The sequence below is a fragment of the Octodon degus genome, unplaced genomic scaffold, assembly GCF_000260255.1.
Source record: "Octodon degus isolate 3935 unplaced genomic scaffold, OctDeg1.0 scaffold00053, whole genome shotgun sequence".
In the NCBI taxonomy this organism is placed as follows: Eukaryota; Metazoa; Chordata; class Mammalia; order Rodentia; family Octodontidae; genus Octodon; species Octodon degus.
The window spans coordinates 12,510,987-12,538,901 of NW_004524629.1; the positions used below are offsets into that span (position 1 = coordinate 12,510,987).

The 27,915-nt window shown below is 43.5% G+C and overlaps 1 protein-coding gene across 2 annotated transcripts in view; it reads left to right on the forward strand.

Moving 5' to 3' along the window:
* Positions 1–27,915, forward strand: part of Arhgap31 (Rho GTPase activating protein 31) — a 133,169-nt gene that overhangs the window by 47,170 nt on the left and 58,084 nt on the right. For both annotated transcript variants that reach the window (XM_023717604.1, XM_004633322.2), the window contains exon 2: positions 25,164–25,266. In XM_023717604.1, coding sequence (XP_023573372.1) covers positions 25,164–25,266 — 103 coding nt within the window. The remainder of the gene's footprint in view (positions 1–25,163; positions 25,267–27,915) is intronic.

Sequence of the window (27,915 nt, forward strand, 5' to 3'; positions counted from 1 at the left end):
AAAAAAAAAAAAAAAAGATATGGGCCCTGGAAGAGTTAAAGCAATCTTAGACAAGAAGAAAGTAGCAAAAAAATCCCTCTAGCTGATACTAAGGTCTGCTACATATATCACTACAGTATGAAGACAGCGTTGTCTCAGCAGGGGGTGAATGTGTAGGTTAAGGAAACAGAACAGAAAACCCAGAAATAGCCACAATACAAGGTCAACTAACTGATTTTTTAAAAATTAATTTTATTGGTGCATTTTAGCTATATGTAATGATTGCATTCCTCGGAGGGAGGCTGTACCTGTACATGACACATCTTGATTTCTCTTTCCCCCAGTCCCTCCCTCTCTTCAGCCCCTCTCCTCCTCATTTACAAATATTTTATTTCCCTTTTTTCCTTCTATTCTTTTTCTTTTCCCTTCCTTCTTTTCCTCTTCCCTCCTCCCTTTTTCCCCTTCCTTTTTGAATATTTTGTCCCATTCCCCATTATATATTATATACTTTGGTTCTTATTTACATTTTCAGTTTCCCACACCAGAGAAACAATGCAATATTGAAGCATGTGTGTCCAATTCGTTTCACTTAAGAGGATGGTCTCAAGGTGCACCTGTCTAGCTAGAAATGTCTCACGTTCATCTCTCTTTATAGCCAACTGATTTTTTTATGAAGAGGCACACAAAATGCAGCGAAAGAAGGAAGATCATTCCAAGAAACGTTGCTGGAGAAACTGGACATCCATAGTCAGAAAGTGAAACCTGACAGAAACACAAAAAAAGTTAGTTTAAGAGGAGTCATAGCAATTCCAGCACTCCACTGGGTATGGCAGGAGGATCACAAATTCAAGTCCAAGCCCACCCTGTATCAAAATAAATTTTTAAAAAGGGCTGGGGATATAGCTCAGTGGTACTTACTGAATACATTCTTAACTTCTGTACACCAGACCCTTACATGTGCTATGAGTATGTGGCTCTGTCAAACCAAAAATGACTGCAGGACTCATCTCATTACGGTTTTTATTTGCAGGTCTCCCACTCTCGAGTGACTGATAATGTAGAACATTTTTCTGTTGTCATACGTGATCTTGTCCTAAACATTCTACAAAAAGATATGGGCCCTGGAAGAGTTAAAGCAATCTTAGACAAGAAGAAAGTAGCAAAAAAAAATCCCTCTAGCTGATACTAAGGTCTGCTACATACACCACTACAGTATGAAGACAGCGTTGTCTCAGCAGGGGGTGACAACCCAGCACCTGGGTTCTAGCTGCAGTACCATTTCTTTTCATGAAAGTGGTCTAAAATTTACATGTAACATGCAAAAACTCTTTGAAAAAAATTAAAGAAACCTTTGAAATCTGGCTAGAGTGCTTAGATTTCACAAAAAAAAAAATGATCTACCAAGAGAAACACTGATAAAATGGACCTCATCAAAACTGAAAACTTTTGCTTTATGTGACTGGCAAATCATGAAACAATAAGCTAGAGAGAGGGAGAGACTATGTGAAAACTGTACATTTGACTAAGGACTAGTGTATAAAATATAGGAAGAACTTTCAAACCTCAACAGTAAAAGAAAAAAAATCTGATTAGAAAATAAACAAGAGACATGGGCACACATCTCCCTAAAGGGAGTACATGAAGCAGCTAGTCCATGAAAGCACAGAGAAGATGTTCTACATTATCAGCCACTCGAGAGTGGGAGACCTGCAAATAAAAACCGTAATGAGAGGAGTCCTGCAGTCATTTTTGGTTTGACAGAGCCACATACTCATAGCACATGTAAGGGTCTGGTGTACAGAAGTTAAGAATGTATTCAGTAAGAGCTTAGCTGACTCCAGTGGCCATATAAGTTACATGCTTGAGTGGTATCCCAAATGTGGGAGATCCTTGCCAGTCTCCAGGAAGTATCTCTTCCAAGCACCATATCTACTTCTAGTGGTACTTAGTCACTGCTTAGACACAGGATCAGCTTTACTGTTCCTGCAACTTGGTGACATTTCCCCCATCAGCAGACACGGCAGCTCTTCAGGGCGGGCAGATGCCAAGGCCAGCGCCAGCGTGATTGTGGATTCCTTCTCTGCCACAAGCCAGGCTGCAGTCTGGCAGAAGCTTATGAGTGTCTTTCCAGAGCAGTTTGACTTTGTTGCTTGTATGGTGAAAAATGATGGAAACAATCCTCAATTTATTATTCTGCTTTGTTCTTCTAAAGAAGTATGCAGATGTCTGTGCAAACATGTATCTTGTTTTTGTTTTTGCCCAAAAAAAAATATGAGATCATTGTTCACACTCCATTTCTTGCCTTGGCCCCTCAGCTGGCTGGCACTGCTGCCCAAATGCCTGCATGCACTTTGCTTCTAGGTGGGAACTGCCAGCATGGGAAATAGCATAGGATTCCCCTCTTCATCAGTGCCTGGAAGAGCCTACCCAGAGCAGGTAGCTGTAAATATTCCTTGAATGAAATGGGTTTAAAAAAAGAAATTAACTTTGTTGTAGAGGAACATGATATTGGGATTGAGAAGACTGTGTATGGGGGAGCTGGGGACGTAGCTCAGGGGCACAGTGCCTGCCTGGCAAGCACAAAATCCTGAGTTTGATTCCCAGTATCCCCCCCCCAAAAAAAAACACATACGAAGTGTGATCAAAAACAGAGTGAATGATTGAAATTTCTTACACCAAAAGATGCATTGCTATTAATTCCTCTCAAAATATTCCCCCTCGCTTCAGACATGCTTACTTAATCATCCTGGCATTCACTATATTCATGATCACAACTCGTAAGTACACTCGCAGAAGAGCACTTCTGGAACTGCTTCAGAAAGTGGCAAAAATAAGAGAATGAATGTATTTGAAGTAAGGTTGAGCCTGTATAGGGCAGTTCATGCCAATGTGTCTTTTACTGTAATAAACTTTTAAAATTGAGATAGTCACCACATATTCAGCCCTCACCATGTATACTAACCAAGAAGAGATTTGGGATGCAGAGCAGCAGCTAAGGTGTGGGGCAGCAGGACACATGCACGTAGTGCTGGAAGATGCTGGAGTTAAGCCACTGCTGCTGCCAGACACAGTGAACAAGGCAGTGGTGTCGCAAGGGTCATTTGGGAAAAGGAATGTAAATAGCAAGGATCCCGGGGAGTTCAGATCTAGGTAGAATAAGACAGGCCATGTAACAGTGAGGAGAAGAGGGGCCCATAGTTGTGGAAGCCTGCAAAGCTCAAGGAAGGAGCAGTCATAGTTTTCTTCAACTGGCACTGCTGCTGTTGCTGATGAAGACAGGAACAGCAAACCTGCACATGGTGCTCTGTAGTTGCCAGGCAGGGCTCGAGTGCTTTACATATGTTTAATCTGTTCAGCAACTGTGTGAGACAGTTACTGTTATTCTCACCACTTGAAAGATGAAGAGACTAAAAGGTTAAGTAATTCGCTCAGGATCACACAGCTAGTAAGTAAACTGCCGCTACATTAGCATTGTGAATCCTTGCATTGCAGTTCTAAGGAAGACGGGGGAGTTCCTTCTGCTGAGAGAACAGCACAACCCTCATCTTCTTGCGTATGTTCCTATAAACATGAGTACTGGACTTTTATAGGGCTGCTCTACCACTGCAGAGTTACAATGGCAGTGTGAGTGAAAATCCAACACTGATATTCCGAAAAAACCTGAAATCTGTGTGTAAAGTTTTAACAGTAACTGTCTCTCCCACGGTTGCTTCCCTGCTACTCTCAGGCTCTCCCAGAAGTCCTCTCGCTCACTTTCTGACATGAGCCATGGGGGCTCTGAACCTTCTTGGAATGTTGATCAAAACCAGGCCAGACCCGGTATCACAGCTCACACCCAGCCTGGTTCCCACCACTTTTTCTTAAGATGTTGGTGGGTTTATTTTTTTATATTCCTTCTCACATTCCTCAAAGTAGAGCCCCTGTATCTCTCACAACCTGATGTCCTGTAATGTGTGTGTGTGTGTGTCTGTGTGTGTGTGTCTGTCTGTCTGTCTGTGTCTGTGTGTCTGTCTGTGTCTGTGTGCTGTGATTATACAGGCTTTGAAAGAGTGGCTGGCACCCAGGCCAGATGCTTCAAGGATTTCCATTAATGAAGCGCTGCATCTTCATCTAGCAATGCTCTACTAAAAACAGACTGAGATCATTCATGTGTAAATGGAAACACACCAAGAAAAAATTAATACCAAATGTACAGCAAGATCAAAAGAAGAAATAAATTTCTCAATGGAGTACTCAGAGCTGTACAGAGACCACTGGTTACTGCCGCTTCCCATAAAATTGAAGGTCAGAACATGTTTCAGTAAAGTTCTTTAAAAGGCAAGGTCTAGCTAGAGGTTTTGATTTAAGAATCCCATGAGGGTGATTTCCCAAAAGCTGGCTGAAACCTGAATTACACGGGGAAAATGTTCTCCCCCAAGCAGCGTAATGAATGAGAAAAATAACTGGACTTACCAAGGTCTGTAGATCTAAGGACCTACAACCAAAACAACATCATTTAAAAAGCAAATGACAAAAAATGTTTTAGTGAATTTAGTGGCCATGAAATATTTGCTTGCAAATTACTCTGATGAATTTTCAGAATGAGAAAACATGTAGAGATACTGTTATAAGGTATTAGCTTGACTGTTCTTATCAGGTGAGTCTGCATAAGGTGTGGCTCCTCAGGGCATTTATCCATTCAGTGTTGCACCCACTCAGTGACTATTTATTGAGCATTTATTAGATGCGAGGATAGCTTCTGCCCTAGGGATAGTTCAGAGTAGGCCTGGGAACCAGGGAGACTCTGCTTAAAGATCTACTCCATTCAAGTAGGAACGATGCTCCACAGGAAGTAAACCTCTCCTGGCCTCTGACTTCTCATCTGTAAAGTGACAATGGTCATATCTGCCTTGCAGAAATGTAGGAATTAAATGAAACAATATATATCAGATACCAGACACTCAGTCCATGTTTGGCACACCATAGGTGTTCCAAGAAAAAGGCAGGACTGGGGAAGGTGGTGAGCCAAAAACATGTGCTCCTTAAACATGGGTAGCCTGGTAGCTTCCTCCCACTCCCTTTCTGAAAGTGCTCAGTGATGCCCTCACTCACCCACATTTGCATATGATCCTAGATGTACCGGTGGCCAAGGAGAAGGGCCACTTGGAGCCCGGGAGCATGAAAGGGCAGGCTTAGAAGGCAGGGCACCCATGGAAAGGAAAGCGCAGCTTGGGTGTCCGGCTGCCCACTTCCTTGCTTTCTCCTTTCCTGGAGAGCAAGTGGGAGAATAATTTCCCTTTATCTCCCATGGAGAGGAGCCCCTGGACTCCCGACACCTCAGACCCAGTGAGCAGTTTGTTCTCTCCACTGCATACTCGCCTCTGCAAGAGGAGGTCCATGGTGGCCCATGGTTGGCCTACAGGGCAAAAAGAGGGGGAGAGGGATTTGAGGCTGTGGCTGTGTTGAGACTGGGACTCAGAGGCTGTCCCTGGTAGTGCCAAACCACAGGCACACATTTACAGAAGCCGTGTAAGACATCCAACTAGATTTGAACTTCAGATAAATAACAAAGCATTTCCTAATAGAGGTTTCATGCAATATGGAGCATACTGATGCTAGAAAGTATCCATTGCTTATGTAAAATTGAAGTTTAACCGACTGTTTCATATCATATCTGGCAACACCACTCTAAAAGTGAATGAAGAAAACATACCTTATTGTCCTGTGCTTCTGTGTGAGATGAAATGGGACAGAACATCTCTGGGTGGATCACAGATCTGCTGTCTGGCAAGTGCAGCCCAGGATGGCAGGCATCGGTAGCCCAGCCCCTCTGAGTAGATAGGGAGATGGAGCCCCACGGTGTAGGGCAAGGTGCTAGGTGCTCGAGAAGTATAGAACAGTCCCTGACAAAAGGACCCACTAACCAATAGAGGATCAAGGACAATAATCACAAGAGAAAGGATAAAAAGCAATGGTAATTATTCATAGTTACTCAATAAGTGTAACTTACTGAGACACTGTTCTCACAACCATGCTATGCAGTAGTTTTATGAACTCTAGTTTACAAATGTTGTAAGTAACGTAACTGTATAATTTTTCACCCAGAATGAGAAATGTGATACAGTGAAAGAGCCATTCTTCATAACAATGCAGAGTAACAGGTGTAAAGGGGCCTCTCCTGTCACCTTCCAGCTAGCTTCCAGCTTCCAGAAAATATGGTATCACTAGTAACAAGGGGCAGGAGGAAAGCTGGAATCTGGGTAGAATGGCTCCCAAACATGTCCCCTTAACCATGGACAACAGAAAAAGAGTTTCATTTATACAAACTTCTTCCCATTAGACACCAAGCTCCCTGGAGAGGGACCTCCTATTTCGCTTTGCTTTCCCTTAGGATCTAGCACCCAGTACCCAGGTATAAAGCAGTTGGCAAAAAAATACCTGATGAACAAATGAATCTTGGAAGCTTTTGAGGACAAGATGGGCTCTGAGAACAGCTTGACAAATCTTGAGTCACCTTGGCAGAAACCCCTCTCTCTCTTGATCTGTTCTCCTTCCCTGGTGTTGGAGAAAGGTGGGGAGAGGACCACTGAGTGAGCTCAGCCTGGAATGGCAAATGGAAATGTTGGGTCATACGCAAGGTGACATCTTCACTTGAATCAAGTCATGAAAAGTTCTCAGCTCTTTCTAGCTCTTCTGCGTGGGGACTTAGACACCAACCAGCTGGCTGCCTGCTCTGATCCAAATCCTATGGATTGACAACAACTGGACCCAATTGGCCAGCTGCCTTCCACTGAGCCCTGAAGTACGGAGCAGCTCCATCCTCCCATGGAGCTGACCTGCAGGGAAGTCCCCAGATCCCTGCCCACTCAGGCCTGCTGTCCCCTGTGTTCCCACTACCACCCCAGCCCCAGCCTGAGGCCACCCACTTAGAGTCCAAATCGTACCCTCCAGGCTAATTCTGTCCCTCTCTTGGCAAATTTAAACCTAGGACAACGTTCGCAAGCCTACACCATCTTTAAGCAGGAATCACAAAATCGTTAAAGCAATAAACAAACTCCTCCTCTTTGCTTGAGGATCAACTGCCCGTCTTTGAAGAAGAGAGAGCAAATTTATAAAAGGGGAGAAACAACATCTGGCAGCAGACTTCCTTCCCTCTCTCCAGAAAGATGTCATTAAACCCAGTGACTCTGGTGTGACAGCTGCAGGGCGATCAAGGCAGGGCCCTCCCACAATTTAAGCATGCAACTGTAGTAGGCTGAGGTCCTGCCCAGGGTCTTGAATATCTGATACCTTCTTGAGTCATAATATATGACAAGTGTTTCACATACAGGGATTCAGTAAACATAATATAGCTTGAACACTAAATGTGTGTCTGAGCTTAAATACCTTAAATTACTTCTGATACAAAAGTGCTAGTGTGGGCCGGAAAGAAGTCTAGCAGATAGTATGCCCTCACCCCAGAAATGAGAAAGAAAGGAAACCCGAATAAACTTTTCAAATTGCTCCTGTCCCTTTCTTTGCTCCCTCTCACTCTAGGAGTTTGCCACTGTTGAGCTGAGGGACCTCATCTAGCTCGCTGAACTTGCTGGGCCCCAATTTCCTGGCCTCTTTAAGCCAGTTTGACCAGAGGACCTTAAGGGCCCTTCTGAGTCTTGACATTTCAGAGTTCCAGCTGCCCAGCAAATGGGAATGAGGGATGAGTGTGGCATAGATGTTTGGGGATCGGGTAGGTTGGCTAGAAAGGGGAGAATAAATATGGATTTTAGGAGGGAAGAAACCACTGAATACAAAAGTAGGCTGTGTAGCCACCCCTCCCGAAAGGCTCACTCTGGCCTTGCTAAGCAGATGACAGCCATCATACCCTATGTGGTATCTGAGCCCATCCTTTTCTTCCACTCATTTGTGCCTCATATTCTGCCTCCTCCTAGTGCTACTCAAGGGATGGCGAAGTTACTAAACTGCAAACTGAGTCCTGGGCAACTGAGTAGCAGGCATACTCCCTCATGGAGCTTACAGAATAGAAGGCAGATGTTTTAAATATATATATCCTCAATTAAATATTTGTAGTATACAGGCTGCTCTGAGACTATATCCCAAGGACCCCGCACTCTTGGGGAGCAGTCCAGAGCAAGCAACCCTGAGAAGATCATTGAAATCCCAAAGTCTTGTCAGTTTCCCTTGTGGAAGCTTTACAGTGGCCACTGAGTGGAAATTCAGTCCCCATCACCAACCTCTTCCAAGCTGCTGCTGTCCAGATGTGCTCTTGCCCGGGGGTGTTGAGAGTTTTACACAAGGACAGGGGCCAGACGCAGAACAGGAGCCTTCCTTACCTTGTGAAAAATGCCCATCCCTAGTCATCTGAGATCTGATCTAACCACTGGCAGTTTCTACTGCACACCACTGAAAGTTAAAGCTTTGAAAAGAAGGGTGAAGAGAGAAAAATTAGAAAGTAAAAGCAAAAGAGAGTTGGCTGATACCTAACCCTAGAAATCAGAGCATCTAATCATCTTTGGACTACTCAACATGTTACTCTTCAGCTGTGTTCCCAGGCTGCAAAACAGAAGCTCCGAAAAAGTAGAACATTGTGGTTTGCACCATGAATTCATGTCCAGAAACCAAGCTGCTGCTCAGAGCTTGCCGTCACATAGCATTCTCCTCACTGATCTGTATCACTAATAGATTACTGGTGACTGCTTCCTCTTCTAAGGAGGTGCCCACAGATTTAACAGTAATTAAATCTGACTTGAAGAAAAATTTAAATTACTCCCATCCCTCCTTGAAGTCTCTCTCCAACTCTAAGGCTTTGCCACTGTTGAGCTGGGTGACCTTGGCTTGGTCCCTGAACTTCCTGCAGCCTGAATCTTCTGCCACTAAGTCAAGCAGGTTCAACAAGAGGAGCTGAAGGTCCCTTCCAAGTCACAATCCTTTGTGCCATTGTCACGAGCAAGCCTCAAAAAATTAATCCTAAATGTATCTGTCAACAATGCCTTTTGCAGATGACTGAGCAGAAGACGAATGCATGGTGTGAGAGAGGCACGGAGCTGCCAGGTCTGCGTCATTCAGTACCAGCTTCTGAATGTATGCCAGCCTGGTCCTGAACAAGGAGACATCTTTCAGGATACTAAATTATTGTGTATCAATTCTAGTTGTCATCTTTTGCTGTTTTAACAAGCTACCAAATGCTACTAATTTTTTGCCTAATTTTATACAAGGCACAAGAGATTATCTGTAAAATAGCAGGTGTGGTCTCTCTGGAAAAGCATCTCGGTCAGGGTGTGTTGGAGATCCAGAGAGGAAGGTAAGGAGAGAGTGAGACAGTGTTATTCTCTGGGGTGTGCTGCATTCTTGGGAGAGCAAAATAGAAACTTCTGGAAATTAAAATGAATTTGTGTTCAGAAACCTGGACAGTGCAACAGAGCTTGAAGTCACATTTTTGGTGACATTCTTCCTAAGGTTACAGGAAAGGTCCTAAGGAAGGCTGCTCCCAGCTGGACTCTGAGGACAGAAGCTGAGCATTTTCCTTGGGCCATTTAAGTGTAGGGCAGGAAAAGGGAAAGCAGTGAGAGGAGTCTTTAGATAACCGTGGGAAGCTGGATATGACTACCAAAAGCACTGCACTGTTGGTAGAGCCTTTTCCTTACTACCTTCAAACACCCTCAGATCTGTTTTTCAAAATCCCACCCTTCGCAGGGAGATAGATTCAGGAGACTCCCAGACTCCCAATAACCTTGTTGCTGTCCCACGTTCATGACCCCTTCAATTTCGATTGCTTCTTGAGTGCCTCCCAAATTTTCGTAACAAGCTCTTTTTTTCTTAGTATTTTATTTATTTACTTATTTGGTACAGGATCTCACTATTCAGCATGGACTTGTAGTGATCTTCCTGTCTCAGGCTCCCCAGCTCTGGGATTACAGGTGTGTGCCACCACACTGGATTTCAGTGGCCCGCACAGTGCTTCCGGGGTTCTGGGGCTAGCATGGTTCCTTGCCCTTGGGCAGGTGCGTAGACTGCTGAGGTATCTCTTCAGCACTCTTAACAAACTCTTTAAAGAGGATTTCTCTCAAGTTTCAGCAACAGTATGCCTGAGAATTATAAGGGACTTAGTACTTTTTGTAAGCTCTCGAGATGCCCTTCTGCACACTTGTGCAATAGAGCCTTGGGGAGGCTGATTTCTGGGCTTCTCTGCATTCCTTTTGACCTCTGGTAAGTGACCTTGGCAAGCCTGCAGTCCCATGGTGAATTCTGTGGATGTAGATGCGTAGTCTTAAATCAAGGACAATGAAGAGATTTTAGGGCTAATAGAGGAGGATGAGACTTTGTTGTACATCTGTAGTTTTTCTTCAAAGAATTTGAAGTACATGTACAATAATTTGAGACCCTGTTAAAATAAGTGTAAGGAGCACCAAGTACTTGCAAGCACTAAGTACTGACCTTAATGGTGGAAGAAATGAGTTGCATGGAAAGGGTTACATACTGCAGGGAAGTGCCGTTGTTTGGAGCAGGAAAAAGAGGCCTTGTAACAACAGGAAGCGCTGGGAGGCCTCGGTATCAAGGCTTCCAAGCAAAGCTGTTCTGGGAACAATGGCTGCCTGTGGCTCGGGAATATTAGGCAGGAAATGAAAATGTTGGGGTGGGAGGCGCAGAGAGGAGCTGATAAGCACTACCTGGCGGTTCTTCACAGAAGACTTAGCATGCCAAAGATGAAATACAGGCTTTTCCCCCCTGAATGTTCCCCATCTTTCACCAGCAAATCTGATTTTAGAAAACCACAGAGATAAGAAGAACCCAGAGGACTGTGATTTGGAAACATTAGGAAGCTGTACTGCCCAGGAAACCAAAGGGTACAATAAGCAAGAGAAAGGCATGAAAGTGGGATTCCTAGAGGGGCAGGACCATGTGGAGCTAAGTCTCTAAAAGGATCAGGCTTCCATGAAGTAAAATAGTGTTGGGGTTGGTGGGAGTCCAGCCATTCCAAAGGAGATATGTGTAAGCTTCTGAGCTTACGTTTATGTTTTATTTAACACAATTTCTGTTCCTGTGGGTGGACTGAGTTGGGTAGTCCTGAAGAATAAAAATGCAAAACAAAAATGAAACTAACAAAAAATAACTCTAATATTTTTGTCTTGGGAGATCTGGATGTCAACCAGAACCGGTGAGGCTGAGGGTCTGCATAGGAGTAGGTAGAGCTCAAAACTTTAATCTTAATTTCTAGTCTTCCTCCACTTTGGTCTGTCTTGGTTTCCTTGTGTGGAGGTGACACTTAACAAAATATCCTGGAAAGGGCATGGACTTTCGGTTCAGACATAACTTCTAGTTGTTGTGTCTCCAGCTCTGTGTCACTAGCTGTTTGACCTAGGAGAAACTGTCTAACCACACTGAGTCTAGTAAATAGGAATAGTAATCTCTACACTTCCATGTTGTAAGAACCAAATAGTGATGGCCAAGCCTAGGGTTGCAGGGAGCATTTGGTCAGTCCATCCTTGTGCCATCCTCAAGATGTACCGAGTAGGTACACCACACTCAGAGGAGAAAAAACTTACATACTTCTCATTCTTAATATGACTGCTGTTCAAAAAGCATGTAGTTTTAGACACAGGTTTATTTTCCTAGTGCATCTCTCATTAACCTGCTCAGTTCATGAACCTTCTCCCCAGGACTCTGGGGCCACACATGTGAGCGTTCTCAGTCCACTCCCACTTAAGGGCCTCCATCTGGGGGCACCCCACATTGCATGCAGCCAGAAAGTTGCCTGTGCAGTGAATAAATCTCAGTCAGGTGATTCACACAGACCGTTCTCTTTACTGTTTTTCTTTAGACTGAGTTAGCTGATTTTAAATGGCTTGTTTCTGCTCAGCACTTGGGCCTGGGAATATCCTAGGGGTTGACTCTTTTAGTCAGACCTCTGTAGTGAGAGACATCTGCTTCATCCTCTGAGAACAAAGCTTCTTTGCAGTGACACTAGGGAGGAGGATGAGCCAAAAGGCCCTTATAAGTGACACAAAGTGTGGCAGCCTCCAATTTCATAAGCTGGACACCACTCCCTGTACAGTTACCCTGCTTGAGCTGAGCCCCAGGCTATGTGGGCTATCTGCAGCTTGTTTTCTGTTCAGACTTACCACATCCCACCCTTTTTCTCTAGTCAGCACCAACCTGGCTCACAGCCACCCGCATTGCATGCACGCACATGTACACACACACACACACACACACACACACACACACACACGGGAGCAGACACACCCTGTGAGAGTCCCTCCTAGGCTGTTCCCCTGGCCTCATCAGCCTAATGATAATGTATGGTCCAGAAACTTCCACCATGCTCAACCGAGTCAAGATCACAAAGGCTCACTCACAACTTTCCTGAAGAAAGAGGGGGCCTTCTCTCCCCTTTCATCCTTGACAAATCTTAGGTGATCCTCTCCACTGACCCTAGAGAACACAGTATATTTTTGTTTGGAGAGGGATGTGTTTGTGCTGGGTCTTTCCCTCTGAATTTCCCACAACTCTTCTCTAAGGACTGTTTCTTTTGAAGAGAAGTCTGCGGCTGCACCCTCAGGGGGCAGTGAAGTCTGATTGGGAGCTGCCTGGGTTGGGCATTACCACTGTACAGGCAATGAGGAAGCCATTAAGCATTTCAGCAGAGGGGGAGCTTTACCATCAAAGCAGCATTTTAGGAAGATCTCTGGCAGCAGAGATCAAGATAGAATGTAATCTTCCTAGGTCATTATTTTAAAATCCCCCAATTTATCTGAACAGCTCTCTTCCACCAGACTAGTCTAGCCAGCATTCCTGGAATTCACAACATTATTTCTTGTTTTTCCACCTTGAAACCGTTCTAGGTTCCCCACACTACCAGAAAGTGTGTGACACTTACTATGTCCTTGTTGTATGCCAGGTGCTCAATCAGGCAGTCTTCATAGATGATAGTCCGTACTGTATCTGATTACATCATATCTGTCGCCTCGACCCATCCCAGTGCACCAGTGCGAGAGCCCTGTGGCACAACCTTGATCTGTCCTTCTTTGTCCTTCATCTGCAGACCTCTGAGGGCTAGGGTCGTATGTAAGTTCTCTGTTGTGGTTCTGTTCATGGACTCTGTAAATGCATACAACTCTCTTTCCTTTTTTAACCTTTTTTTTTTTAATATGTCCCATTCTTTTCAGCGACTAAAATCTCCACTTATCTTCCTCCCACTTCATGTGTATATTTTTAAAGGCTTTACTTTTATTTTATGCAAAAACCCAAAATTTCACATGAAAATAAGACATGAACAATAATTAATGCACTAGGTGTCCTTCTCTTCAAAATAATTGCTCAACATAAAAGATTTTCCTGGGGCCAGCCAAATAGCTCAGTGGTTCAAAGTACCTACGGAGGCAGATGCAGTGGCTGGGGTTTGATCCCCAGCGTGCCATGCTGGCCCCACCCCCAGGGTGCATAGAGACAGGGATTGAGACTGGGCATGGTGGTGTGTTCCTGTAATCCCAGCTCTTGGGAGGCTGAACACAGGTGGATCACTATGAGTCCAATCTACATAGTGAGACCCTGTAGACCCTGTACTAAAATACAGAAGAAAAAAGGTTTCTCTTAAAAAGAAGAAACAGATAATAGCATAAAATTGCCTTTCAATGAAGTAAGAGAAACTAATAGCATATATATTAAAATATTTTTGAAATAATGGTGTAATTTGAGTAATTATTTGAACTCTTCACTACTTCCTATTCATCATATATATACATATATATATACATATATATGTATATATACATATATATGTATATATACAGTATCATGTAGGAAAAACCATATGATATTTAAGCTTTTTTGTCTGATTTATTATACTTTCTATTGTATTCCCAAGGTATATCAATTTACATAGGCATGCCTCAAGTTTATCTTTCTTTGTGGTAGAGTAGTACCCTATTGGGTATAAATATATTTTCCTTATCCATTCATCTGTTGATGGACATATATGCTGTGTTTCCAAGATCTAGGTATTATAAATTGTGTTAAATGGGTATGCATTTACCCCTATAATTTTAACCTCTTTGGTAAGCTATCTAGAAGGAGAACAGCTGAGTCAAATGGAATTTTTACTTTTAGTTTTCCGAGGAATTTCCACACTCATTTCTATAGTGGTTACACTTCTTTATATTTCCACCAACAATGCGGGATGGTTCCTTCCCACCCCTCACATTCACACAAGCATTTTTTTATTAAAAGATTTTTTGGTGATAGCCATTCTTTCTGGGGTAAGATGTAGTTTTAACTTGCTCTTCTCTAGTGGCCAGTGATGTCAAACATTGTTTTCTTATTTAATTTTATGGAAAATATGAAAGAAAATTTTATAACAAAATAATAGAATAATAATAGTTAATGCATTGCATGTTGTTATCTTTATAAAGTAGTTGCTCAGGGTAAAAATTGTGGCATAAAAATGTCTTCAGTATTAGCACAAACCTTCCAATTCAGTATCTGAGAGACATGAATGGTAGAGCTGACTTGCGTTTTTCCCCTTTTCCCTACTGTACTTTGCCCTTACCCATCCTACTCATGTACTCATCAGCCATTTGTCTTTCTCTGAGAAGTACCTATTCATTTAAGTTGCTCACATTTTGATTGGGTCTTTTATTTTGGGGAGTCTACTTTTTTTGAGTTCTTTCGATAGTCTAATGTTATTTCTGCCTGAGGAATAGCTGGCAAAAATATTTTCCGATTGTGTAGGTTGTCTCTTCACTTTGTTGATTGTTTCCTTTGCTGTGCATGTGCCTTTTAATTTGACCTGATTCCATTTTTTTATTCTTAGCATGTGTGTAGTCCTTTTAAAAGAACCGTCACAGGGCTGGGGAGATAGTTTGTTGGTCTAAGCATCTGCCTGGCAAGCACAAGGACCTGGGTTCAGTCCCTGGTACCACATGCTGTGCTAGACCCAGGACGCCTGGCCACTGAAACTGGGCATGGTGGTGCTCCCCTGTAACCCCAGTTCTGGGAAAGCAGAGACAGGAGGATCACTGAGAGTTCAACCTGTGTAGTTGGACCCTGTACCAAATAAATAAAAGATTTTTTTAATTTAGGAAAAAAAAAAAAAGGAAAACTCACATTTTTTGTGCCTGCATAGGGCCCTAATGTATTTTGCTTGATGTTTTCAGACTGGCCAAGTTACTTGCCCTACCCCGCCCCCAGCTTAAGTTTTCCCCATTTATCTAGCAGGGAGTCATAAACTCATCCTCATGAGGTGGTTCTAAAGACTGCACAGAGTGCAACTTGTATATAAAACACAAACAACCAGGGAGCCGCACACATGGGACACATCATAATTGTCTGTCCCCATTTTGGTTTCTTGAGGACAAAGATTATATCCACCATTTTGCTTTTCAAGCTAGAACATCTTGGTATCTGCTTTGGCAGGAGAACTGGCACCAGGAAGGAGACTGCATTGTTGGCATAAACCCAAGGGGAAGACAGTCAGAGCATGGCCCCATGGGACCTGGACACTGACAGACACTGACTTCACTCGGCATCTGAGAGCCTGAAAGTGAAGGGGGTGCCCAAGCATGCCCCTCGACCTGAAGTCTGGGGGCAAAAGCTCCAGGGTGCAGTCTGCCCCCAGGAGCCTGCTCTGCAGGGTGGCAGAGCTGGTCCTCAGCTACCCCACCAACAGGTTAGGCAAATACTCCTGTTTCTCCAGGGGTAATTACCTCAGTAATGTCATTGGAAAGGACTTAAGCAAACATTTAGAAGTTGCTTCACTGATTTCACAAACCCCTCTAGCTTCTTTAGTAAAACTTGCTTTTAATAAAAGTCTTGTTTTAAAAAAGTATATTTACTCAATCACTACTCAGAAAATTCAGGAAAGCAAAATTATAAAGAAAAACAAAAATCATGCCTTTTCCACCTGCTAAGGGTAAGTAGTACTATTCCAGTGTGTGTCATTTTTTGTCATTTAATGCATGGGAAAGGTCATCCTATACTCTTTATATTTGTGTATCTTTTTTATTTTTTAAATCAGAATGTTTTAATCAACATATATTTCTTTTGTAACTTTTTCTTTCTTTCTTTTTTTTTTGGGGGGGGGTCACCTCCAGATGCCTTCAGGGCATTTCTGGTTTGGCAGGAGTATCTGGGTTCGAACCACAGTATCCTGAGCCTGCCTGCTTCTCTTTTGTAACTTTTTCAAGAGGAGCTTTAAGATGAATTTGATCATGAGGTGTTATATAACTACAGGTATGGCGTGCACTGGGAGAACTTCAGCTCTTTGGCAGCCAAGCACAAGGAACCAGTCAGCTGGCCTCAGATTGTGCCTACCTGGTTGACTCCCAGCTCACAGGGCCTGCTCTCCCAAGGCAGAGGCCATGATTCAGGGCAGGAAGAGCCCAGGGCTTTCCTGTTCCCCATCACTTGTGCTATCACAGAAACTCTTTGGAGTCTGGTGAAGCTGGGTTTGGATCCCAACTCTGACACTTACTAGTTGTGTGATGTTAGGCAGTTTACCTAGTCTTACTGAGAATCACATTTTCAAAATGGAAATAATTTTGCCTGCTTCTGGTTGGAGAGTGTGGTTAAACAAGCAGGAAGCCACCTAGAAGGGCTGGGGAGATGGCTCAGTAGAATATGCACTTCCCTGGCAAGCGCAAGGGCCTGAGTTCAATCCCTGGTTCCACCAAAAATTAAAAAAAAAAAAAAAAAAAAAAGGAAGCCACCTAGAGCAGTGCCTGACACAGCGGAAGTGTTTCCCTCCTTAAAAGATACAGATATCAGTGAAGCACAGAATATGCACCCGGCACAAAAGCACCAATCTCCTGACCAGAAACACATTTTGAGAGCCACACTCCACCCTGTAGTCTGATCACTGGACTGTGTGCCGTCTCTCCTCTAAGACTGCTGAACCCTGAACTCATACAACAACACAGATTCATGTGTTTTCAAAACTCTTGCAGATGAATAAGATGCAGTGATGTTCCATGGGACTGAGTTGATAGTAATGTAAGTGATATAAAAATAAGCAACACCTTATGTCTTATGCCTGATGCTGGACACAAAATGTGCTGTGGGTTTGGGGGATTGAATTTATCAAAAAAATTTGGAAAAAAGTAATATATTCTTACAGTTCAAAATTCCAAAGTATAAAAGAATATACAGTGAGAAGTTTCCCTTCTCCTCATAGTTCTAGCTCTAGTTCTCCAGTTTTTTCTTTTTCTGTAGGCAACTTAATTTCTCTTACTTCCTCCAATAGATATTGAATGCATAGACAAAGGTACTTATCTTCCTTCTTCCTCCTCTTCCTTCCCCTCCTTCACCTTAGCAGGAGCACCACAAATGGAGGCGGTTGGTTCTACCAGAGGAACTTCTCTCTGTATAGACATTGAGAGAAAAAGGGAAGACGTTTAACAGTAGAGAAGAGGCAGTGGGCCTGGGCAGGCGAGGTCCCCTGCAAAGGCAGGGAAGGATGTAGTGCAGAGCTCAGCTGGAAGCTGGTGACTTGTTCCAATGAGTTCAGGGCCCAGCTCTCCTGGGGGTGCGGCCCAGAGTCCAGTGATGAAACTAGCGAGAGTGCGTGTGGTCAGATGGTGCAAGGCCTCACACTGCGGTTTAAACTCTGATGTTGGTAACCACAGGAACCATGAGAAGTGTTTAGGCAGGAGAATAACACAGTCAAATGTTTCCAAAAGATAGAATACAGTACCTGTCTGTAGGATTGAAAGAGGAAACAGAAATAGACCCATCCTCCCTGAAGTGACCTTGAATGTGAAATACTAAAATAATTGCTTTGAACCTGGAGAGAAAATGGGAGAAGTATTAACTTGCCTCCCCTTTTACTTCTTCTTGCTCTCCTGGCAAAAGATTCTGCTCACGTTCTCCATGGGGGTAAATGAGTAAGATCTCCCTCTAGCAAGTGCTGGAGGCTCCAGAAATGTTTTGAGCTAGATAATGGCTTCGTTTGCTGAAGACAGTATTCCTTTGGATTTATATATTCCAACTTACACCAATAAGAAAAAGTTGGACTACTGATAGTATCATTTTATGCACGTGAATAATAACAAACTAAAAAGTATGGACAGCATGCACTAGATATAAGTCTCCAGATACCAAAAGCAAGGCAATAAAAGAAAAAAAAAAAAGAAGAAAAGATGAATAGGACTTCATTAAAATGTAAAACTTCTTTAAAGTGCCTGCAAGCAGGTGCAGAGGACAGGAATTCGATCCCTGGGCCTGCCCTGCTGTCCCTGCCCCCGCCCTGCTGTCCCCACCCCCGGGCACGCTGAGATGGCGATTGAGACTGGGTGGGGTAGCGTGCACCTGTAGTCTCAGCTCTTGGGAGGCTGAAACAGGTGAATCACTAGGAGTCCAATCTAATTGTGAGGGCCTGAACACCCTGTAGGCCCTTCCCTAAAATACAAAAAAAAAAAAAAAAAAAAAAAAAAAAAGTAAAACTTCTGTGCTATAGAAACCATAAATATGTACAAGGTTTATGTCAATTAAGAATTAAAATTAAATAAAAATTGTTTAAAAAGTGCAAAGACAGCCCACACTCTAGGAAAAAAGTATTTGCTGATCATGCATCTGCAAGGCCTACTCTTCAGAATGTCTTAAAGAGCTGCTACAACACAACAAAAATGGAAAGCACCACTAAAAGTGGACGAAGGATCTGGACAGACATTCTCCAAAGATCTACAAGTGGCTAATAAGCACATGAAAGATGTTCAGCGTTATTAGTCGCCAGGGACATGCGAAGCAGCACTGTAGTCCACACCAGTTCACGCCCACAAGATGACTATAATAAAATTTTAAAAAATAGACAAGAAGCACTGACAAGGCCATGAAACAAAATTGGAACACTTCTTTTCACTGGTGGGAATGTCAGGGGGTACAGATGCTCTGGAAAAGTTTGGCAGTTCCTCAAAAGTTTATACAGAGCTATCATATGGCCTACCCACTCCACTCTCAGATATATTACCACGGAAATTGAAAACATATGTCCACACAAAATCGCGTGCATGAAGGTTCATAGCAGCATTAGCCAAAGAGTAGAAACAAATCAAATTTCCATCAGCTGAAAAACCGAAATAAAATGAGGAATTTATCTGGAATATTGTTTGGAATATTATTTAGCCATAAAAGTGAATCAAGCACTGACACATACTGTAATATGAATGGACCTTGAAAATACCAGGCAAAGTGGAAGAAGCCAGCCACAAAAGGCACATAGTCTGAGTGTCCGTTTATGTGAACTGTCTAGAAATGCAGGGCTATAGAAACAGGAAGTAGCTGAAGCGGGCTGAAGAAAGAGGGGTGGACAGTGACTAAGAATGGGTGTTGGATTAGGGGAGAGAACATGTTCTGGAATCAGTGTGGTCATCACTTAACTTGCAAAAATATTAAAAAATGTATCATGGTATACTCTAAAAAAGATTTTATGGCATTTGAGTTATGTTTCAAGTTTTAGAAATCCCTTTTAAAAAAACTTCTCTTCAAAGAAGACAGCATTTTTTAAAATTTTTCCTTGCAAAATTAGAAAGTAGGTAATCTGTTCTTGTAAGAATAGGAAAAAAATTATGCTGTACTTTTTAAAAATAGGTACTATAAATTTTAAATTTTTCTTTAATTCTAATTAGGTCAGGGAGAAGTTAAAAACAGCTGAAGGAGAATCAGAAATTGGAGCAGACAGTCATCACTGGACAGGGAGAGTGGCACCGAGGCAGGAAGGAGCAGGAACAGAGAGGCAGGGTTAGGAGCAGAGACTCAGGTGAATGAGGAGACGGTTCCCAGAACATGCAGGAGAGGAGCTGCGGACCCCAAAGCTACAGGGTGCCACTATGACAGTCCTTAGACACTTTTTTCCCCCCACTGCTGCTACTTGGGATTGAACCCAGGGTGTTCGTACTGAGATACATCCCCACTCTTTTTCATTAGTTTTATTTTGAGACAGGGTCTTGCTAAGCCGGTAGTTACCAAAGGGTGGACTTGAATTTGCAAGCCTCCTGCCGGGCCTCCCACACTGCTGCAGGTGTGAACCACCACACTTTAGGTTCGTGCTCAGATTCTTGTGTGGGAAATGCCTAGGAAGTTCTACGCTGATGACCCAGAAAAAGAGACCCTATATCTTTCTGGACTAGTCCCCATCACCCAGCCTAATGTCTCTGAGGTGGTCTTGCAAGCATATCAGCCCTTATGGTTGCTGAGTTGTAATCTTTGCCCACTATGCACTGTTAGACTTTACAGTACTTTGCAGGTCAAATGCAGGACTCAGAGAGGGAATGAAATCCAGATCAAACTCCAGAATGATTGCCTATTTCCTTAAAGCACAAATGCAATTTAGTGCACTGTGGGAGGATGTGTCACGTGGGTGAATGGCCAAATAGCCTTGTGCTCGCTCCAGTCTCAGCTTCCAGATCTAATTAGACCCCAGCCAGAGGGAAGGGAGGCAGTTCATAGAGTTCAGGTTGTGATGGGAGTGCAGGAGGCTCAGAGATAGGACTCAACTGCTGGCATTTTCTTCACTAGACCCTTGAAGATGTTAGGAAGTGAGCAGTAGCCCACATTGTCAGTAAGTGTAAAACATCTTATATCAAACGAAACAAAGGACTTGATAATGCTTCCTGGGCTGTAAAGTTGAAATCAGAGTCAAGGTTTTTCTTTTCTATCACAAACCACCTCAGAAGTACTTTGCACTTGGATTAAAATTTCACTTTTAAGATGACTGATCCAGAAAATTAAAAGAGGGAAAACCATTGGAAGAGGCTGTAATATGATATATACTCCTCTGTAGGAGACTTCAGAGTTCTTGGACTTAGAATAAGTCCCACAGAGCTAGCTCTGAGATGCCAGCATCACTTTTTCTCATGCCTAGATTGACAATGGAAGCTTTCTTTCTGTCTATCACTACTCAGCTATTTTGTATCAAGCCCCTACCCTGTCAAGAATCCCAGGGTGTCTCCAATCTTGGTGGACCTCAGAACAATAGCCTAAAGAATTCTGACTTTGAGAACAAACTCTTACGAGTCCCTTGCTGCCCTCAGTGGGGACTGTAAATTGGCATTCCCTCATCACCTGGGAATTTGTTGGACATACAAATTCCACTCGTTCCCTACTGAGTTGGAAGATGCATAGTGACAAGATCCCCCAGGTGATGTTTATGCACATCAACCTTTGAGTTGGTCTAGATACGTCTGGTCTAGATAGGTGTTTTTGCAACTCTGAAGGGTACCAGAGTCACCTGGAAGATGCTGGCCAGGGGTACCTGGTACAGGAACCCTGGCCTGAGACATGCTGTCTTGGATAGTGGCACAGAGATGCCATGACTTTTCCCATCAGGCGCCACGATGAAGAATCCTGCAGCTTCCATCGAGGCCCAAGACGAGTATCCAGGAAAGCTAATGCTCCCGAGGGACTGGAACCAGGCTCCCTCCCTCAGATTGTTTTAATATTGCCACCTGGTTAAACAGAGCTGTGGACAAGAGGATCCTAAGGCCTCTGTACCAAAGCCAGAGTAAATGGAATGTGTTTTTCCCACCTTTAAAACAAACAGAGCCTGAGTGGCTGCTGCTGAGAACTATGAAACCAGGAGGTCCCTATTTGAGGACATGCTGGGACAGGTTGGTGACCCTGCACTGCCCCTTTTCTGGAGTGTTATTTAGTTAATTTATCATCATTCATCGCCATCTTTATTACTGGTCTTTTTAAGACAGGTCTGCCTATGTAGCACAGGATGGCCTTGAACTCAGGATTCTCTTGTTTCAGCTGCCTCAGTGCTGTGATTACAGATGTGTACCACCATGTCCTACACTGGTGTGTTCTTTCTTTTTTTTTTTTCCATTTTATGTATTTGCTACAGGGTCTCACTACACAGCTTGGACTGGTAGTGATCCTCCTGTTTTCAACCTCCCAGTGCTGGGATTACAGGCACGCAACACCACACCTGGACTCAGTCATTGGCTCAGCAGGCCCCGGGGGCAGAGCCAGCATGGCATGCGGGGCCAAGGATTGAACCCTGGTCCTTGTACTTGCCAAAGCAGGAGCTTAGTCCACTAAGCTATCCCACTGGCCCTCTGATGTGTTGTTTATAAAGATTTTTTTCAATCCAAGACTTTGGGGGTGGAGGTGCTGTAAAATGGAGCCCAATAACTCATGGATAGTAGGCAAGTGCTCTACCATTGAGCTACATCCCCCCATATTCATTCATTTGTGTATGTGACAGGGTCTTGCTAAATTGCCCAGGCTGACCTTGAATCTGCCATACTTCTGCTTCAGCTGGGATTATAGCTAGGTTCCACAACGCCCAGAAGTTCCAAAACTTGTCTTTGAATCCTCCTCATGACTGTTGCTCCAGATGGCACAATAGCCATATACCTCATAGTGTGTGGAGAATGCTGTTTGCCCAGTTCCTGGGCATCTGAGTCTTACTTCAAACTCTGTTGGATCCCACTTCACTTGCGCTACAAAGATAGCTTCCACATGCACAGAGACCTGTGAGAACAAAACGACTCTCCACTAGAAATGCCAGAGGAGGTCACAACAACCCTTGCCCTTGCACCGAGCAGAGATGGGTGCCTTGGATGGGAGGAGGCAAGGCCTGTTTTCACTGAGACCCAAATTATAAATTCATGTCCTAGATAAGCTGCACATAGAAGTAACAACTGTCACTGTAGAATGACTTCTATATGCCAGCTGTGCTGCGTCTTTACAAAAATTCAGTCCTAGCTATGAGGTTAATGTCACTATTGTGTTCATAAGACAGATGTGGAGACTAAGAAAGAGAATCATATGTATTTTGCCCAAGGTTACAAAGGCAGTTTGGCATCAAAAACTGTGCTCTCAACCCTAGGCCGCATGTGGCTGGTTCAGACAGCTTGATGTGGGGAAGCAGAAGACTCATTGGACACAACAGAGATTTTAAGGGTGTGTGTGTGTGTGTGTTTGTGTGTGTGTGTGTGTGTGTGTGTGTTAAGCACCTGCTGCACTCTTCCTATCTCTATATCCATTAGTTGGCATGAGGGTAGGAGGCCTGTTTTATAAGACATATCCAATCATAGCTCTTCTGACTGAGACAGAGGCCGAAGACCCTCAGCCCCTCTCACCCCACTTCCCAGCTATTCACTCCCAGGAAACGTTTCTACCTCTGCAGTGTCTGGCCTCAGTGCTTCCAATCCCAAATCCGTGTGTGCCCTGACCTCTTCATACCTGGTTCAACTGAGTGTCCCCAGTTATTACCGGATGGAGGAACCCGTGGGAATTCTTTCCAGGATCTCGGTGTCCTGAACAAAGAATTAGATGACACACAGAAAAGTTGGTGAGGGTGTACATTCACTGAAAGTGGAAGAGAGGTACCTCTAGAGGGTGAGACCAGGCCAGTGAACAAATGCATAGAGGCCACAAGGAGGGCGAAAGGGGTCTTTTGTGTGTGAAATTCCTGATTGGCTCCCCCTCATGCAAATAAGGCATTAGGACAATTGTCCTATCAAAATCTCCTTAAGTCTAGCACCAGATTTAAAAGGCCCTATGGGAAGACTTGCTTGGTATCTAACAGATGTAAGCAACCTATTGAAAGCACCACTCTTCTGATTGGTTCTGCAAACAGAATTGATTCCAGTGAGGGTTTGAAGACACTTTCTGATTGGTTCTGGGTACAGGGCTCCAGAGTCCTAGGGTCACTTTGAATCCTGTTTTCTGCACATGCTCTCTGGGTCCTCATGACCTTCCACACATTCCATGCAGTTGTTTGTCCAGTTTGCCCCAGCTCTGTTCTAGCACAGTTCACTGGTGGGAATAGCAGCTATAGAGAACAGGCTGGGGCCAAATATGGATGTGCCTGGAGGGGAGGGACTGTGGCAGGCACCACCTGTGAGGGCGGGCAAAACACTTTTAAGTATGAGAAATTTGATTTAACTCTTTGTATGTTTGTTTTTGAAACAGAGTCTCACTATGTAGTCAGGCTGACTTTGAACTCACTTTGTAGCCCAGGCTACCTCAAACTTATGGTGATCCTCCTGTCACAGCCTCCTGGGTGCTGGGATTAGAGGCCTAACTCCTAAAATTACAGTTATTTGAAGACAGCAAGGAGAAAGCATGCTTAGGAAGTACTATAATAAAGAATTTCAGCCAGGTATGGTGCACACCCATAATCCCAGGGGAAGGCTGAAAATGAAGGATCTCAAGTGTAAGTCTGGCCTAGGTAATTAAGAAACTTAGTGAAACCATGTCTCAAAATGTAAAAAGAAAAGAAAAAATTTAAAGGGCTTCAGATGTAGTATGGGCCCTGTGTTCAGGGCTCAGTACCATTTTAAAAAACCAGTTAAATCTACCCACATAAAGGTGCAGTCCGGTTGACATTGTGTGTAGTCATGGGCATGTGGAACAAGCTCTAATGAATCAGTATGTCTTAGTTACTTTCTTGTTGCTAGGATAAAATCCCCAACATTCACAAATTAAAGGAGGAAAGGCTTTTATTGGCCCACAGTTTGTAGCGGTTTCAATCCATTGTCAGCTGGCTCCAAGGCAGGGTGGCATGGCAGAGGAAAAGGCGCTCATGGCTGATAGGAAGAAGAGGGCCGTCAAGGAAGAAGGAAGGTTGTATGTGCTGTAAGAGGCGTAAAGGAATGTATTGGGCAGAATTCAAGTACACACTGTAAGGGGAGCTGAGGATATTTATGTACTTTGGGGGTGGAAATCTGTGAATTTGTGAATCCATAGAAATCTTGGCCTTGGTTTATAGGAGAAAAGTGAGCATGTACCTACCCAGAGGAGCGGAGATAAGGGCCCATTTCACAGGGGAAAGCACAGCCCATTTTAAGGGAGAAAGACAGGAGCCCAGATATTGCATGTCTGCCTCATACCTTATCAACCAAACTAATTTGTGAACTTGGAGTTATTTAAGGGATTTTGAGTGTGATAGGCCTGTAAGAAACGTAAATGATCTTTAATAAAGGATATGGAGAACCTGGGTAAATTTGGATCCTGTTGCTATCTTCAGAGTACATTTTCTTTGTTTGTTTGAGATACTTTGTTTGTTTATTGGGTCTCACTATGTAGTTCAGGCTGGCCTTGAACTCCCTGTTGTAACCTAGTCTGGCCTCAAACCCACAGTGGTCCTTCTGCCTCAGCCCCCCAGTTGCTATGATTCCAGGCATGTGCCACCATTGCCAGCCAGATTTTTAAAAGGATAGTGGGCTTTACATCTAATACTTTATTATGTCTTTCCCTTTACCTAGTTCCATATGTTTTGAAGAGATGTGCAGAATTTATTGAGACTCATGGCATTGTGGATGGAATCTATCGACTTTCAGGGGTCACCTCAAACATACAGCGGCTAAGGTAAGAGAAAAGAACCCAGGAGAACTCCCCCATAACCTCTTGTGTTGGCAGGGCCAAGAAGACCAAAACCTGAAGGGAAGAGAGAGGGCAGTGGAGTCTGATAGCTAATTGTGAATAGAGTGAGAAGGCTCTCCCACCTGATGCGATTCTTTCCAACAAAAGCTCCTTTGGGCTTTTAATCTGTTTCTTTGTCTCCCTCCAGGTTTGTCCTCTTGGGGAGGGAGGATTTGATTTAATGAAAATGATCTAAGTTACAAATTAGGAGAACAGCTAGAGGAGGTCCCTTCCATAGTGTTCAGAACTCACAAGCCTGAGATCCTTGGAGCTTTCTTACAGGTACACACTGGATATTTCATCTAGTTAAGCAATTAGAGGCCTCATGGTTGCTCATTTCTTGACTGATGCCAGTATTTAAAATTATGGATAGATGAACCATCCCCAGTGCTAGGGATTTACAATAAATGTTTGGGTGAAATTTCTATCACGTGAAATTAAGAGAGCAAGGACCATTACACAAAACAGGTACATGCAGGGATAAGAATGTAAAGTATACTTTTCTGTGACTAAAGGAATAGGATTATGTATGTACATATTATTAATATTCCTATTATCTTTTTGAAACTGTAGTTTGGGCTGGCCTTGAGCTCACTTTGTAGCCCACGCTGGTCTCCAACTCACAATGATCCTCCTGCCTTACCCTCCCTAGTGCTGGGATTCCAGGTGTGCACCACCACACCCTGGCTTTGCATATTATTATTATTTTTTTTCAAAATTTTATTGATAAACAGATAGCAATGAGACAGTTTCAAATCAAATCGGAAGTAGTTTCAACAAATAATACACTGCATATATTCTTCTTAGTGGTTAATTGCTGTACAAGATGCGGACTTGAGATCCTATTTACAAACACCATTAGAACAAATCACTCTATTCATTAAGAGAATGCAACTATATATCTATCCTAACCACTTTGAATACACAGATACAAAATGGACATTCATCAGTATACCCCATTTTTTCTAAGTTCCGTTATTGAATATTATAGGTGTGTAAACTCAGCAAAATATTCTAAAAGAGTCTGTATATTATTTTTAAGACCAAAAGAACATTACTTATTTTTTTTAATGTATTTAGTATAGGGTCTCACTACACAAATCAGACTCATAGTGATCCTTGTGTTTTCAGCCTCCCAAGTGCTGGGATTACAGGACATGCCACCATGCCCAGTCTCATTCACCATCTCAGCACACCCCAGGGGGGCAGGGCCAGCATGGCACACCAGGGATCAAACCCATGTTGATGAGCCTGTCTGAGCAGGTGCTTTAGTCTGCTGAGCTATCTGGCCAGTCCATCATTTTTAAAAATATGTGTTCTTTATATGTTTTCGTATGTGAACAATGAAAACACTCTTAGTACAAAGTCAGTATGTAAAATTTAATAGAGGATGCTGATAATCCATTTCCATCTTCCTCTATTTGCTTTCTGCCCCTCCCTTCCTAATCTTACTTACAGTTACAATATGCATAAAACTTTTACTCCAGGAGAAGTGGTGGCCATTAAGAAAAATAATGTATGTTGTAGACATACATTTTAATAATGTTCCATGTTTATATTACTCCACTAATTTACCATCGTGCCATTTTCTATGGTGTATTTTTGTCCAGCCCTGGGCATAGACTCCAGGGCTGTACACATGCTAGGCAAGGGCTCTGCCACCCCACTAGTAAACACCTCCTGCTTGCTAACGAAAGCCTCTGAGATGTTCTACACAGCAACAGTGGCCTGCAAAGACACTCAAGCGGAGGCAAGTTGTTTTTTATTTGAGGACTGGCATTAGTCTTGGGGAGGGAAGTTTTGGGCTAAATAACTAAGTTCTAGCTTATTCTTTGCTCCCTTAGAAAATCACATGCCTGGCCGGGGTGGTGGCACACACCTGGAATCCCAGCACTCTAGGAGGCTGAGGCAAGAGGATTACAAATGTGAGCTTGGACAAGTTAGTGATTAGGGGAATCTTGTTTCAAAATAAAAATTTTATAAAAGAGCTGGGGATGTTGCTCAGTCTGGAGGCCCTACGTTCAGTCTTCAGTACCAGAAAGAAAAAGCAGTGGGGCACAGCGAGTGAGCTGTGAATTTGTGAAGCCAGGTCATAGTTCCCCTTTGAAGGCCACATCCAGCCACCTCAGCTTCGGCAGCCAGAGCCCTGAGCTTTCTCACAGAGGCAAGCACCAGAGTGTGCAGTGGGCACAGGCTCTTTCGCAAACGCTGTTCTGTGAGCCCTGTTGATGTTGGCATCCACTCACTGACCATATGAATGCTCTCAAGAAGCCTGAATTCCCCATGAGAGCGCAACTCTATCATTTATTAAACAGATGTTTAACTTGAGGCAGTAGAATGGTAAATGCATTCTAGTGACCATCCAGGCCCAGCATCAGCTAAGGTTCCCAGATGTCCTGACACAGCTTTCTGAAGGCATTTCTAAGCTGTCCTCCCTATAAGAGTCTCCAGCTGGCAGCCTGCTGGCCTGGGGAGCATCTGAGATTGCTAATCAAAGCTCCCCATCCTGGGGTTTGAGACTCCAGATACCAGTGTGTTACCATTAAGGGACAACCTCACTTGCCCTGGTCTCAGTTTCTCTTGTACAAAAGATAA